This window comes from Carettochelys insculpta, chromosome 11 (assembly GCF_033958435.1).
Source record: "Carettochelys insculpta isolate YL-2023 chromosome 11, ASM3395843v1, whole genome shotgun sequence".
NCBI lineage: Eukaryota > Metazoa > Chordata > Testudines > Carettochelyidae > Carettochelys > Carettochelys insculpta.
Window position 1 is genome coordinate 35,842,839 of NC_134147.1, and position 14,874 is coordinate 35,857,712.

General features: G+C 40.2%; 1 protein-coding gene across 1 annotated transcript in view; it reads right to left on the reverse strand.

Moving 5' to 3' along the window:
• The window catches only part of LOC142018847 (contactin-4-like), a 242,264-nt gene that overhangs the window by 109,105 nt on the left and 118,285 nt on the right, over positions 1-14,874 (reverse strand). Inside the window, exons 7-9 of the mRNA XM_075005012.1 lie at positions 11,843-11,979; positions 10,164-10,293; positions 2,687-2,837 (exon numbers count right to left, since the gene is read on the reverse strand). Of these exons, the coding sequence (XP_074861113.1) occupies positions 2,687-2,837; positions 10,164-10,293; positions 11,843-11,979 (418 nt within the window). The remainder of the gene's footprint in view (positions 1-2,686; positions 2,838-10,163; positions 10,294-11,842; positions 11,980-14,874) is intronic.

The following is a 14,874-nucleotide window of genomic DNA, read 5'->3' on the forward strand; positions in this document are numbered from 1 at the left end:
GGAGATCGATATTTTGTAGCACATTAGAATTACTTCCACTGCTTACTTGGCTCTTAGAAGATAACAGAACACAGCTGTGAGAGTCAGGACTGGTGGCTGTAAACTAACTTCATGGGACCATGGGAAACTTTGCCACACCCATGATAAGTGGTCATCTGGCTAACTCAAATCATGCCAGATTATGGATGTTACCAGAAAAGAGAGTTCTGGATTAGACAGGTTCAACCTACATTTGGTTTTTTGTGAATGAATGTAGTGATATCACGTGTCAGATTTTGCATTAGTCATCATTATCTTCCTTGCTATTTTTTCCACAATTGCATCTGGCTCTTGCCTGGGTCTCTCCAGTGACTATGGGTTAGTTACATGTAACAGATATGATACTGTGAGATTTACTAAGCTTTACTGAATGAGCAGTTAATATATTGTAGTAAATCTGTGTCTTGTTGATCCATTCATTCATTTTCCCTACCAAACACTGAAATGACCCCACCTTCCTACATATGCAAGCAGTATTAGGTGAACCACCCTTGCCTAAATTCAAGTAGTATCTATTACCTTACAACTCCAAACATTTCAGATTAGCTGTTCTGTAGCTAAAGCTTTTCTAACTATTACTCTAGGAGTCAAATTATAGTTTTCATGTTTTAATTCATATTTTCATGTGGGAGGATAAGGTTAAAGTGCAAAGAATTGAGCTTAGTCAGCACTCCATCACACTGAAAGCACTAATTTAGATGAGAAAAAAAAACATATTTGTATTCATTGCCTTATAGATAGTACCACTCTGTCCAAATAAACCAACCCTCATCCGCTGCCTTCTCACTGCACATCAAAAGAAAATGTGCGTGGGGTGCTTGTAAAGGAGCAGAGTTTGCTTGTGCAGAATGCAAGAAGAGCAGAGAACTCCACATTCTGAGACAGTAAAGGCTAAATTGTTTAGCATTTTCCATTGTCTTTACAGTCTTTGTCTGAAAAACAAGATATCTCAGTTTTGAGACCCAATATATCCTGAGTTCTAAACACTTTTTTATAACTTTGACCTACTCTTGCCCTGCATTCTGGTTGATAGAGGTAGCTCTATACTTCAACCACAGGGTAGGACTGAATGAAACTCTGCAGTGCTTGCACTGACTTTAACAGGTTTAAAGAGAAGTGCTGCAAAATGACCAGCCAATTGAAAATGACATGTTGAGAGTTCAATGCAAATAGAGGATAGTGCAATAGCTTAATGGAATAAAGGTCAGAGACTGCAAAGCAATAAGTACCCACATCTTGTCATCATATTTAAGCTGCTGGCCATTAAGGAGCCTAAATTTTGACCTACCATTCTGATGTTTGCAATGAGAATGGGATTACTACAGATTAGCAGTTCAGATAAAACAAAGCAAGGACCTAGACTTTCTGGTGATCTGAGCCTGAAACAGTCTGAGCTTTGAAAAAGGTTGATAAATATTTTACACGTAGTATTTGGGCACTTCTGCATTTGCTGATTTCACCCATGACTGACTGAAGATCCCATAAGACGAAAGATAAGGTCATCTTTGTGGGCAGACAAAAGCCAACAGTGCTAGAAGTTTTAATGTCAGTATATTTTTGTTGACAATATATTAATAAACACATAGAACTAAATGCATTAATCTTCAGAGCTATAAAATACCTGCTGTCTGCTAGCAGTATGTGATTCTGCTCATTGAACTAGGACTACCAAAATTGGCATGTGTAACACAATCTCAAATTCCTAGAGACAAATTTTCAGATAAAAGTTTCCATTTTTCCTGTTCACAGTTGCACGAATTGGGTAGAAAAGGCCCCATTTATCAAAATATTCAATGTCAACTGACTGCATATGCAGAAGGTGCATATGTAAATGTAGAGGCCACATTGAGGCTGGTTGCAGATACCATCCTTGGTATAAAATAAATGTGCTTTGACTACTCAGAGAATATTGCCTCCAAGTCAGACATTATAATCACCAGACTAGTTACTGACTCCAAATACAGGCTGAACCTCTTTCATCCGGCACCCTCAGGACCTGACCAGTGCCAAACAAGAGAATTTGCTGGACCATGGGAAGTCAATATTGTGTAGCATATTCCCAACACTTTCACTGCTTACTGAGTTCTTACAAAACATTTAGGGGTAAATTACAGTTAAATAACAGCTCAAAACACTGAGAGCCAAGACTAGTGGCTGCAAACAAACTTTATGGGACCACAGGAAACTTGGCCACACCATGATAAGTGGTCATCCAGCTAACTAAAATCATTCCAGATTATTAATATTGCCAGATGAGAGAGGTTTGAATTAGAGTGATTCAATCTGTAATTATTGTTTGCTGGAAGACTGAACATTTTACAAGTGGAGAGTAATTTGCTGTAAAAAGAGGTCCAGGAGTAGGATCTCCTGGAAAGACTTTTTAAAAACTGTGTCTATTTTGAATAACCAAAGGCAAAATATGTTTTTTAGTCTGTGTCTTCAGTGGATAAGCTTCTTGGCAGGGATGTTTGCACAGACTGGGATGAATACAAGGAGAATAGAAATCCAAATACCAAACATGAACACTAGCTCTTTTCACATTTATTTGAGACATTTCAGGGAACTACTAATTTTAGCTCTCATTGCTGAAAGCTCATGGGTTGGAGCAAGCAAGCTAATAAAAGTAGTGGTTACTTTAAGAGATTACCTTTCATTTTCTCTTAGGACCTCTTTTCCTTTCTTCCAAGTATAAATAGGTCTGGGAGAAGCCTTTGGTTTACACTCTATTATTACTTCACCGCCCACTTTGACAAGAGTTAATCTTTTCAAGAGCGTTTTGGAAAAGTCTGGACCCACAGCTGAAAAAGAAAAGAAGAAGAAACTTAAAATTCATTTTGGAAAGAACCATCAGTTTTTGTTTCTTTTGCAACTTCCATAATTATGAGCATCAGAAGCTACACGTGCATATTGATGATGAAAATAGATACTTGCATCATTTATTTGGAAAGACATGTTTAATAGCAAAACTTATTGGCAATGAAACCTAAAGATCTTGGACAAATATTCAGAAGGTGTAGATCAGTGAAGCCCTAGTGAAGTCAATGGAACTTTGTTGATCTAGACCAGCTAGGGATAAGACTTCTTTTATATAGTGTAATTTGGAGAAGCTCACAACAGAAATCCTTATACGTGCAGTGGGTGTCACGCTTCCTGGTTCATAACAATGTGGGGGCATGATCAAAATGGGCTAACGTGCCTAAGAGTACCCAGGATATTATAGATCTCTTCCCCATTACTATGTATGTGTGTGTAACACAACTGTATGCAAGGGAGGTGACTGCTGCATGACTGGAGCACATAACGTAGGATGAAATGCTGTGATTTGATGAGGGATTGAGTGACAGGGAATTTACTGGGGGGATTTATGTTTTATTCTCTTTTTTTTTTTTAAATAAACAATTCTTGCTGTAATGCTTTTTGCTATAGGTGCAGTGGTCAGCCTTAAAACATCAGCATTTGCAAACAATTACTCCCAAAAGTTCTGAGAGAGCATAATTTATGTTACACTCATAATGCAGAATAAAAGTGACATCTCAGTTTCTGTTAGGTTGGTGCTCTTGGCAGATGTTGACATTCTAATGACATCAACAATGTAAAGTCATAAGAAGTATTTGTAGCTGCTTAGTTTTCTGTTGGTACATGGACTGAGTCTTCTTTTACACTAGTGTAAATAAGCTAGAAGGGAAATTAAGTCCATAGAATTACATTTTTATAAAACCCACCTTAGGTCACAATAAAGCCCATAATGTATAAATGTGTTCATTGTGTTTAGAACTCAGTTTAACACACACAGAGACAATCAAAGGGTTTGACAAATATTTCTCAGCTGACCAAATACATCCATCATCTACCTGACTCAAACTCAGAATGAAACTTTTTGACAGAGCTTGGTGCTTCCCCTGCATCTCCACCTGTCCCCACCCCATCGGTAAGTCTTCCAGGATTTTGGATTTGGGAACAGAAGTCTTGTTTGCTTGTTTGTTTTGGCAAATAGTTTGTGCTGGATAATACATTGGACCTGTCTGTCAAAATGGCTTATTGAAAAACCAGCCACTTTTTCATTTTATGGCATATAATTCTAGAAGTGAGCCTAAAGATTTAGCTTGGCTTTGCAGATTTTGTGTCACCCCACAGTGGAATTTTAATTCACTGTTTATAAATCATGTAGGTGTTACACGTAACGATCTAAAACATGGGTGCAACTGGTGAGAGCTGAGAGGCACTGCCCCCCTCAAACTACAACCATGAAATCTGCCCCCCTTCCAAGCATAGTCCCATTGTTTGGACTGGAATTGTCCCTGACTCCCAAATACAAAAGTCAAACTAGGCCGATGTCTAAAATGCTCCTGGAGCAGCAGCTATGAAACTGGGGAGCAGGAAATCCAATTTTCTTCAAGTATCTGCTCTGCCACTTAGTTTTTTTGCCATCCACTCTGCCTCTCAATGCAAAATATATATATAGTGTAAGGAATACTTCATGTTGAGTAAGAGGTGGAAAATAGTCTCAGGGTGGAAGTTGTGTTATTCTGTAGCTTTGCAAACAACAGTCAGTCCTGTCAAGTATCAGAGGGGTAGCCGTGTTAGTCTGGATCAGTAGCAGCAACGAAGGGTCCTGTGGCACCTTATAGACTAACAGAAAAGTTTAGAGCATGAGCTTTCGTGAGTTAACTCACTTCTTCAGATGCACTTCTTCAGATGCAGTCAGTTCTGTGGCACCTTAGAAACTAATAAATGTATTAGATCCTGAGCTTTCATGGGATGGCCTACATGACCAAAGAAAACTCTTATCTCCTGTTTCTGTGAATCTGCGAATCAACTAACATCTGAGTTGTCTTGTCTTATATGAGCAATCATGGATGGTTTCATTTTGTCTCAGAAAAATGCAGGTATGTTATATCGGAGATTATTAAAAGCACCTGAAAAACAACACTGGAGCCAAACAACTTTCAAAATAGAAGATACACGGTAAGGCCAACTACATAGTAATATGCTGTATATCAGATTTTCTCACACTGCTCTTAGAAAGTAATATTAATTACCAATTATAGCATAAAATGTATCACTTTTTCCTCTTGAAATATTTGGAAATTAATCCTTAAATAGCTGTTACTTATATATGTTTAATGAACAGATTAGATAAATAATGCTCAGAGCATGATTTGCTTGCAAAGTCTTTGGATAGACTATTGCCTATCTGCTACTTATATACATCTGTTCTATGCATGGCAGCCTAAGTCACAAAGTATTATTGTTTCTTTCTTCCTGATGGAAGGAAATGGCTGTGACTTTTAAAACTGGAAAATAATGAACACCACTTTTATTGCAGCGCCGTCATTTTGTGTGAGGGAAAACCAACAAAGTCCACTATGACTCATGTAGTATAAACTGAACACACAGCAACAGCTTCAATACTTGTAAACAGATAATATTACCCTATGAATCAGAGACAAACTCAGGCCTTGGATTTACCAATACATTTGTAAAGCAGGTTTTTTCAGTATTCTACCAATTCTTCTATTCAAGCATTTATCGTGGAACAAAGAATTGGTCGGTCTATATAGAATTATCCATATGTTTCTCTCTCTCTGACTGCAGATTTTTATGGGAAAGTACCTTTAGGTCTTTGCCAGCTAAGCATGGACAGCTCTCTTGAGCTTGGTGAAAGAGGAAACAACTGTATGTAAAGATCCCTGGTACTACTACTTTCTTCCCTGTTACATTTTTTTCACAATCCCTGATGAAATAGGGTATAATGCAATATAAGGATGCTATCAGACAGGCAGAGTGTCATACTGACACAGGATTTATTGAATAGACTGGCAGACTAGAGAAACACAGATTTTGTTTGTTGCTTTGGGAGAAGGTGATTCTGTGAAGAGCTGGATTTTCTTTGAGGTAAAGTAGCAGGATAAAATGCATCTAAAACCATGTTTCCTGTATGGATTTAGGAAGCTTTGTTCTGGCCAATGTCCTCAGGTTTGTTATGTGGCTATGGGAAGCCACTGCACTATATTTTTTTCCTCAATGGCTACGTCTACACGTGAAGCCTACATCGAAGTAGCCTATTTCGATGTGGCGACATCGAAATAGGCTATTTCGATGAATAACGTCTACACGTCCTCCAGGGCTGCCAACGTCGATGTTCAACATTGACGTTGCGCAGCACCACATCGAAATAGGCACTGTGAGGGAACGTCTACATGCCACAGTAGCACACATCGAAATAAGGGTGCCAGGCACAGCTGCAGACAGGGTCACAGGGCGGACTCAACAGCCAGCCGCTCCCTTAAAGGGCCCCTCCCAGACACACTTGCACTAAACAGCACAAGATACACAGAGCCGACAACGAGTTGCAGACCCTGTGCATGCAGCATGAATCCCCTGCTGCAGCAGCGGCAGCCAGAAGCCCTGGGCTAAGGGCTGCTGCACACGGTGACCATAGAGCCCTGCACAGGCTGGAGAGGCAGCATCTCTCAACCCCCCAGCTGATGGCTGCCATGGAGGACCCCACAATTTCGACGTTGCGGGACGCAGATTGTCTACACGGTCCCTACTTCGACGTTCAACGTCGAAGTAGGGCACTATTCCGATCCCCTCATGAGGTTAGCGACTTCGACGTCTCGCTGCCTAACGTCGAAGTTAACTTCGAAATAGCGCCCGACGCGTGTAGCCGCGACGGGCGCTATTTCGAAGTTAGTGCCGCTACTTCGCAGTAGCGTGCACGTGTAGACACAGCTAATGTGTTACATGAGGGCTAATGTCAGAATCACCCACCCACTCCACAACATGCTGGCCTAGAGCATAGGAGAAGTAAGAGTGCCTTTTGGCCATATTTTTGCACTAGAGCAAGTCATTTCAGCAATGCTTTCATACTCCTGTCATGAACTTCTCTGTTCCATAGGAGTGAGAGCAGTCTCAGAGCTACTCTAAGGCTGGGTCTACACGTTCCCCTTCCTTTTGAAAGGGGCATGTTAATGAGCGGGTTTGAAAGATGCTAATGAGGTGCTGCAATGAATATATAGCGCCTCATTAGCATAATGACAGCTGCAGTGATTCGAAAGTGCGGCTTTTTGAATCGCACGCTGCCCGTGGAGACAGGACCTTCCGAAAGGACCCCCCCAGTGTTCAAAAGCCTTCTTCCTAAAGCCGCACTTTCAAATCGCTGCAGCCGCCATTATGCTAATGAGGTGCTGCATATTCATTGCAGTGCCGCATTAGCATCTTTTGAACCCACTCATTAACATGCCCCTTTTGAAACGAAGGGGCACATGTAGACACAGGGTAAATGACATCAGCTGCCAACAACTCCAAGAAGCCATTCTACACTTCAGAAATTAGTAGAGCATGCTGGAAATGTGTCCTAGACTGAGTGCACCTGAATGCAGGGAAGAATCCATGTTGTGACCTCATGCTAAGTTCTGCCTACCTTACAAGGCTTGTTTGTGTAACAGTTTTGAATAGACTAGAAAAAGCATCAGTGGGTTTATTTGTATTTCTTTGATACGGCAGGCAACGTGTCCAATAAATCTTATCACTGTGAAGTCCAATTTGGTGAATATGATTGTATTTTCCTCGAGCTGCAACAGTGACAATCTTTCACATCTCTCAGGCCGTGTCTACACGAGCCCCAAACTTCGAAATGGCCACGCAAATGGCCATTTCGAAGTTTACTAATGAAGCGCTGAAATGCATATTCGGCTCTTCATTAGCATGCGGGTGGCCGCGGCACTTGAAAATTGATGAGCCTCACCGCCACGCGTCTCTTCCCGACAGGGCTCCTTTTCGAAAGGACCTCGCCTACTTCGAAGTCCCCTTATTCCCATCAGCTCATGGGAATAAGGGGACTTCGAAGTAGGTGGGGTCCTTTCGAAAAGGAGCCCCGTCGGGACGAGACGCACGGCAGCAAGGCGCATCAATTTCGAAGTGCCGCGGCCACCCGCATGCTAATGAAGAGCCGAATATGCATTTCAGCGCTTCATTAGTAAACTTCAAAATGGCCATTTGCGTGGCCATTTCGAAGTTTGGGGCTCGTGTAGATGTAGCCTTAGGCTGATAAGAGGATGACTTACATTGATATGTGATGGGCGGAACTTACCTCATGCCCTGTTTTTAAGGACAAAGCAAATCAAACAACAGTACTGAACATTCTATTTGAAAATTCCTAAAACTATATTGTTTAATCAGAAACTCTAGCTTCCCTTTTGTAATGCTGCAACTAATCTCTCTTGGAAAAGACTTGCTCAGCAATATAAGTAAGCAAACTTGCTACTCACAAACTTAAGCAGATGGAAGGACAGCTTTCTAATTTAATGCAGAACTAGAATTCTGGCAACCTGAGTTCTGACTCTGACATAAACCTCCTGGAAGTCCCTTTGGGTAGATTGTGATCTCATACCAGCTTAATGCTGCCAAGAAATACTATGGAGCTACTCCTGGTTCTCGCCAGGATAAATGAGAGGAGAATCAGAATGAACTTCTCTTTGCCCCAGGTTTCCTCCTCTGCAGATAAGGAGATATGATTTCACTTCAAAGTGAGGATGTGATGCTCAGGTCATCTAGGCATCCTTCAGTCTGCGTAGACTATGGATTGCACCCTTCGTAACTCCATTTAAGACTGTCATTTGCAGCATTGACTGTGACTGTGGAGGCCCACGCGAGAGTGACAGTCCTTGCTACATCTGCTGCATATGTAGTGGGTGTCTGGCAGGTCCTTGTTGTCCATTCTACAGGCTCGCTTCTCCTCTGCCAGCTGTCTGATCTTCATCTTGCCCTTCTGAGGGCCCTTGTGTAGTTCCTGCTTCCAGCTGCTGCGGTCGTCTGCCAGATCTTCCCAACTATCTGGGTCGATGTCTACCTCCTTGAGATCCCTCTTACAGATGTCTTTGTAGCGCAATTGGGGGCGTCCAGGAGGTCTTTTGCCAGAGGCTAGCTCGCCGTACAGGATGTCTTTTGGGATCCTTCCATCATTCATCCTGTGGACGTGGCCAAGCCAGCGGAGCCACCGCTGCCTGAGGAGGGTATGCATGGTTGGAATTCCAGCTAGTTCTTGTAAAACTGGCTGGTGGAGCCTCATTATTTGCAACTGCTTTTTATCTGGAGGTATGAAGGGATAGCCAATCCCCCCGGTCAAAATGCCCTGTATAATATGCAAGAACAAGGGACAGCTCTTCTGACTGGATTTGCTCTAGTGTTATACAAATTAACTCAAGTGTAATTCCATTCAGTTGACAAAGTCCAGAGCAACAGTGGCCCAATGTGTTTATGTGCAGAATAGGTCTCAGAGTGCATAACACTTTTTAATTCCCATGTACTGATTGACAAGCCTTGACAAATGGCCTGCTCAGCACACAGTGATAGTAGACAGTTCCAAAACCAAGATGCATACAGTGGAACTCTCATGTCATGTAGTCAGAACAATTTCACTGTAATCAGATATATAGGAAGAATAGCAACACGACTACTGCAATACACAGATATAACTTGTTGCCATAATTTTGCTCATTAGCATGAATATATAACATGAACATGACCCATTAAAGTCAATCCATCTCTTTCTGTTTTAAGGTTTTAATGCTGCTTTCCATCTACAATCAGGAGCAATAGTAAAGTTCCTCTGGCTATTAGGCAGTTTCTGGCATTTCCCTTTACTTGATGTCAAAACTCTGCTTAAGATACAGATCTTCTTGGGCTTTAGGAGTTGAAGAGGGCATCAATGTCATGACTGTCACTCTTACGGTGTTTCGCAATGCTTCCTAAAGAAGATCTAATTCAGACGCTGTATTCAACAGGCCAACTTACTGAGCTTAACATATTTTGCATCAGGTCCCAACTGCACTATCGCTGGTTTCAGCTATCTTATTAAAAGGCTGGTGTAGGGGCTTCTAAACACCTGGAAGTGTATGATATGCCACCAACTTCCCATGCTCAGGTATCTGTATTAACAACAAGACAGAATGATGTGGGGAGTTCTTTATTCCATATACCTCCACCTGCCTCAATAATTTACATTACACTCATTTCCTTCATGCCAGAGGAATACTGATGTATTCTTGGCGGAGATATTTAGGCTAAGTAAAATTAGTACAAGTTACAAGACATTTTCAGTTTTTACGAAACAAACTCACCAATTACAGTCAACTCCGCAGTGGTGAAAATGACTCCATGTTTGTTTTCTGCTACACACTGATACATGCCTGCATCTGACAGGCTCACATTTGTTATTGTAAGTGCTCCATGTTCTATCTGAATTCTGTCCTGTAGAACAGCAAAATAAATAAGGAAAGCCCACCTCAGAATTTATACATTACAGCAGCCGTGTCATATATTATATCACTGGGGACAAGAAAAAAACAGTGATATGAACAATTTACATGCTACAATCTATTTGTCTGTCAACTAAATTTATATCAGGTTCGACATTAAATGGAAAAACCAATATCGTAGTTGGTAAATGCAATTTAAATTGGAGGACTCTCCCTCGAGTTCTCATTGATTTAATACCTACACCATTCAGATTAATATCCCTTTCAAAGAGATTAACTTGAATCTAAAAATGCACTTCTGTTTTAAGGTAGTGTATCATGGTCAAATATATTCTTGAGAGCATTTCAAACAGTTGAGTTATTAGCGTGTATCCCTCTGAAGGTTAATAGGAATAGTAATCATCTTAGTGGTGCAAAAAGAAATATTTAAAATCAGCTGCAGTTTACTGGAAAAATGTACATGTTAATAATTTAATGATCCTTTACTTTATTTCTGCCACTTACATAATTTAAGAACAAGACCATCTGCTAGTGACCAGCATGAAGTAAAATTAGCACATGGAACAAAAGACCATGGTGTCATTTGTCAGCCTAAGGATATGGAACTCATGTTATCAATTCTAATAAGTACAGCAAAATGTTCCCTTTCCCTGGGAGTTCTGCCATTTTTTAAAAAAATAACTACTATAGAGAGCTATTGGCTTTCTACTTGGCTGCAGGGTGGCAATTTAATGTTTGTGCAATCTTTATTAGGACTTGATCAAATCTAGGCAGCCTTTCACATTAAGTGGAGGAAGAAAAATTCAGGCTATGGCAATAACCCATTAACAATTTGCTTTCATTTTCCCATGTAATTGAGACAATCATGGGACTCAAAGTCACCCTCTAGTGAGTGAAGGAGTTGGAGGCAGGTGGAAATGAGCATAATCCCCCACTTCTATGGCTTGCTAATCTTCAGGCAGGTCTTCCTGGCACTGCTAATGGCTCACGAACACATATGAACCAGGAAAATTGGAGTATTGTTTAGAGAATGGAGGAAATACCTAAATTTTACTAACATCTGAAGTTCACCTGAAAACTACCAAATGAAAATCACTTTATGTCCTAAAGCCCCATGGTACCAGCCAACTATTTGCTTGATTTTACTGGGGCCTCTTGACCATCAGATTAGTATTATGTATCAGTCATTTCAAACAGCTATAGAAAATTGTAAAAGTATGACTGTTTCAGGTACTGTTTACCCTAACACAAATCTCTTAGGAACCTGTCCTGAAAGCCTTCTTCCCCATTATCCTACAGACAATAAAGGACTATTTTTTTAATGCAGGAACTGCATGTCATACAATGGCATTCACCCAAGAGGATAGAAAATATGCTACAACTTACATTTTATGGCTTCATCACAGTTTGCAATTCTATTTCAAAGGCAGTGAACTATGCAGACATAAAAATCGGCCAAATCAGCAGAATCTTTATAGAACATTCTGCACACTGCCACCTTGTCCAAAGAACAAAGGTGCAGACTTCAGCAATATTCTTACCTGAGGCATCAATGATTCACCATCCTTTAGCCAGCTGTATGAAGGCTTTGGTTTACCACTTGCTTTACACTCCCAAAAGATGCTTTCTTCTATAGCTAAGTGAGCATCGCTTATTTTCTGAATCCAGTTGGGTGGTGCTGCAATGCAGAAAGCAATGAATAAAACCTCATGTTTGTAAACAAGAATCTATTTACTACATGCCAGCACACCCACAAATAGCTTTCCCAAAAAGAATCTTATGAGGATCCATATGAGTCCAATTCTGCTTCTGTTGAAGTAAAAGGGAACAGGATCAGGACCTTCCAACTTTTATTATTTATACACATATTTAACAAAAACTTGCATCTTCAGAAGAGAAGTGCTACAGTACATGAGTGATGCCACTGAGGTAGATGGATCTTCTGGCATGCTTGAAGTTACTGGTGTCCTGAATGAGGATGTTTTCATGAACTGAGCCAAAATGGCATGTTGGATCGGGGCTCTTGATCAAAACCCTTTTTGTTTTGGAACTGTGAGAATCCAGATTCAAACACTGTACTCAGTCATGTCTCTGTAATGGACCTAAATTCAAATTTTGAGCGGTTTGTAGTCAGCTCTAATTTCAGATCCTAGCACCACATCTTGGCTTCTTGCTAATTTAGGGGTAGATCCTGCAAAACCTGGACTACTTACATGAATAAAGGATACAGATGTAGAAAAATGCATCACATGTCAGTAAGGGTTCAGAGGATTGGGACCTTAACTGGGTGGCTTTTAAAGTACTGACTTCATGTGCTTAATTTTCTAAAACTGGCATTTTCTAATTTTGTGCCAGGTGGGTTTCCACAAAATTTCTGTTGCAACTCTCAAGTTTTGCTGGAAACTGAAAAAGTATTAAGTTTATGTTATCCCAAAGAAAACCACATTGGTGAAGGTTTGCTTCTAGTTCACTGCACAAAACCCCAGTGCACCCTTCAAAAGGCAAACAAGCAAACAAAACACATACTTCAGTTGGAGTTTCGGGACTGTACTAAATTCAGGTGTTTTCCCGGTTTTATTTAAAGACAGATTTTTTCCCTAACTTAAAATAACAAACACAATCTAAAAGAATTTTGTTTTTTAAAAAAAATATTGCCAGCAGAGGTCTCCAAGAACCATGATAATACTTTTGAATCCTTTCCCTCAATAATCAGATAAAACAATTAAAATTTCTCAAGCAAAAGATGACAGCTTTATAAACCCTTTTAGACTGAGAGGAGAGATCAGAGAAAGACTTGAAAGAATAGGTGAAAAAAAAGTGAAACTTGATAACTACCACCAAACATGAAATTAATGGAAAGTTGACATCACAACACTTTAGATACTGTTGCATCTGTCATTATATGTTCCTGCTGATAGACCTAAGAAACCTCAAAGAGCTGTGATACTTTCTTTAATGTTCTGTCTGGGGAATTAGACTCGACTGGTGCTGCTGTTCATGACAGATATGCACCTAATTCAACATGCACCACAATGAATATTTCCCCTCCCACTGTGTCTATAAACAACATACCAAAGGGGAAAAAAATCACAGAAATGTGCATAGAATGTTAAACACACGACAGAAATACCCAGTGGGATTTACAAAAGCAGAAAGGAAAACTTAGTGTGGTGAAATGATGTGAATGTAGAATTTAAACAGACCTGACAACCACAGATGAAGTGGTGGGCCTGGTTTACCATTTCCCAACTTTCTTACTGTAACACTTGAGGCTTGTTCATTACATATATCCCCAAAGATACCAAAAAAGAGGACTGGGAAACATAGCAAGATGGGTGACAACTAAATAAGACTTGAAATTGTGAGTTCTATCTCTTCCTTCTCGATTCAACAGGTGCCAAGATTCTATTTCCATTTTACAGCTGACTGAACAATGGCAACTATTAGCATCTAACTCATACCCTTTATTATGAAAGATGCTTTATAAAATCTCGTTCCTGTTTTGTTAATTTCCAAGCTACCAACATAAACAAGTTGCTCATCTTTTTAAAAAAATGACAAACTAATCAGAAGCAGCTCTAACATGAAGGGCATTTACACAATCTGTACCTTGTGCTATGTAGTGTTATTATATTGGAATGGCACATACAAATGTCTCTGGTGAAACGATCAGAACTGATTCTACAATAGGTGAAATTTTACATATTTATTTTTCCTTTTGTGATTATCAATCTTACATAAACCAAGATTTCAGCAAGGCAAATGGCACCTTTTTACCTGTCCAATCCTGGACTGAGCCAATGTTTATTAACAGGAAGAGCCAATCAGACCCCTACTTTTAGAACATCCCAGTCTAAATCTCAAATCCTAATGCAAGAAATAGCATCAGGATTCAAACTTCAGATGCTGAAAATGATCCAAGTAGCTACCAAAACTATTCATTTCCCACTCTTGTGCAGCACCTGTGAGCCATGGACTTGGACCATATCATCAGTGTCATCCATTCTAGTTATGTGAATTTGTTAAGCTTTTTATCCTAAAGCTATTTATGATGCAGACAGCTATAGTGAAAGCTTAGTAGGTTAACAATAAATCTCAGTGACAACAGCAGGGCCCATTGTTTCACAGGAATGCAGTTCTGTGCTTCTCTTCGGGAGACATTCCTAATTAGGTCTAACTCTCCATAGAACTACATGTTCTAGAGAATGCAAGACATATTCCTAACTCAGTTCTAAGTAACACAGCAGGTCTGGTTCATGAAGTAGGTGTGTTTGAGCCACCAGCTGGTATAACATAACTGACGTCCTCCAATTGGGGACCGTACAAAGAAGCAGTAAAGTGATACAAATCTCCAGGCTGGCTAATTAAAAAAGTAGAATATGGATGCTAGGTCAGGTGTGCACCACAAACTTAATGATGTAGGTCAGGGGCACAGTGAAGCGTGATTTGTGACTGACATGGATGTCTTGCCAGCAGGTGCGAATTTAAAAGAAAGCTTATTGAAAAAAGCTGCATTTATGTTGGTAGAGCATCTTCTAATCCCCTGAAAAACTCCTGAAATCGTAAAAGCAGC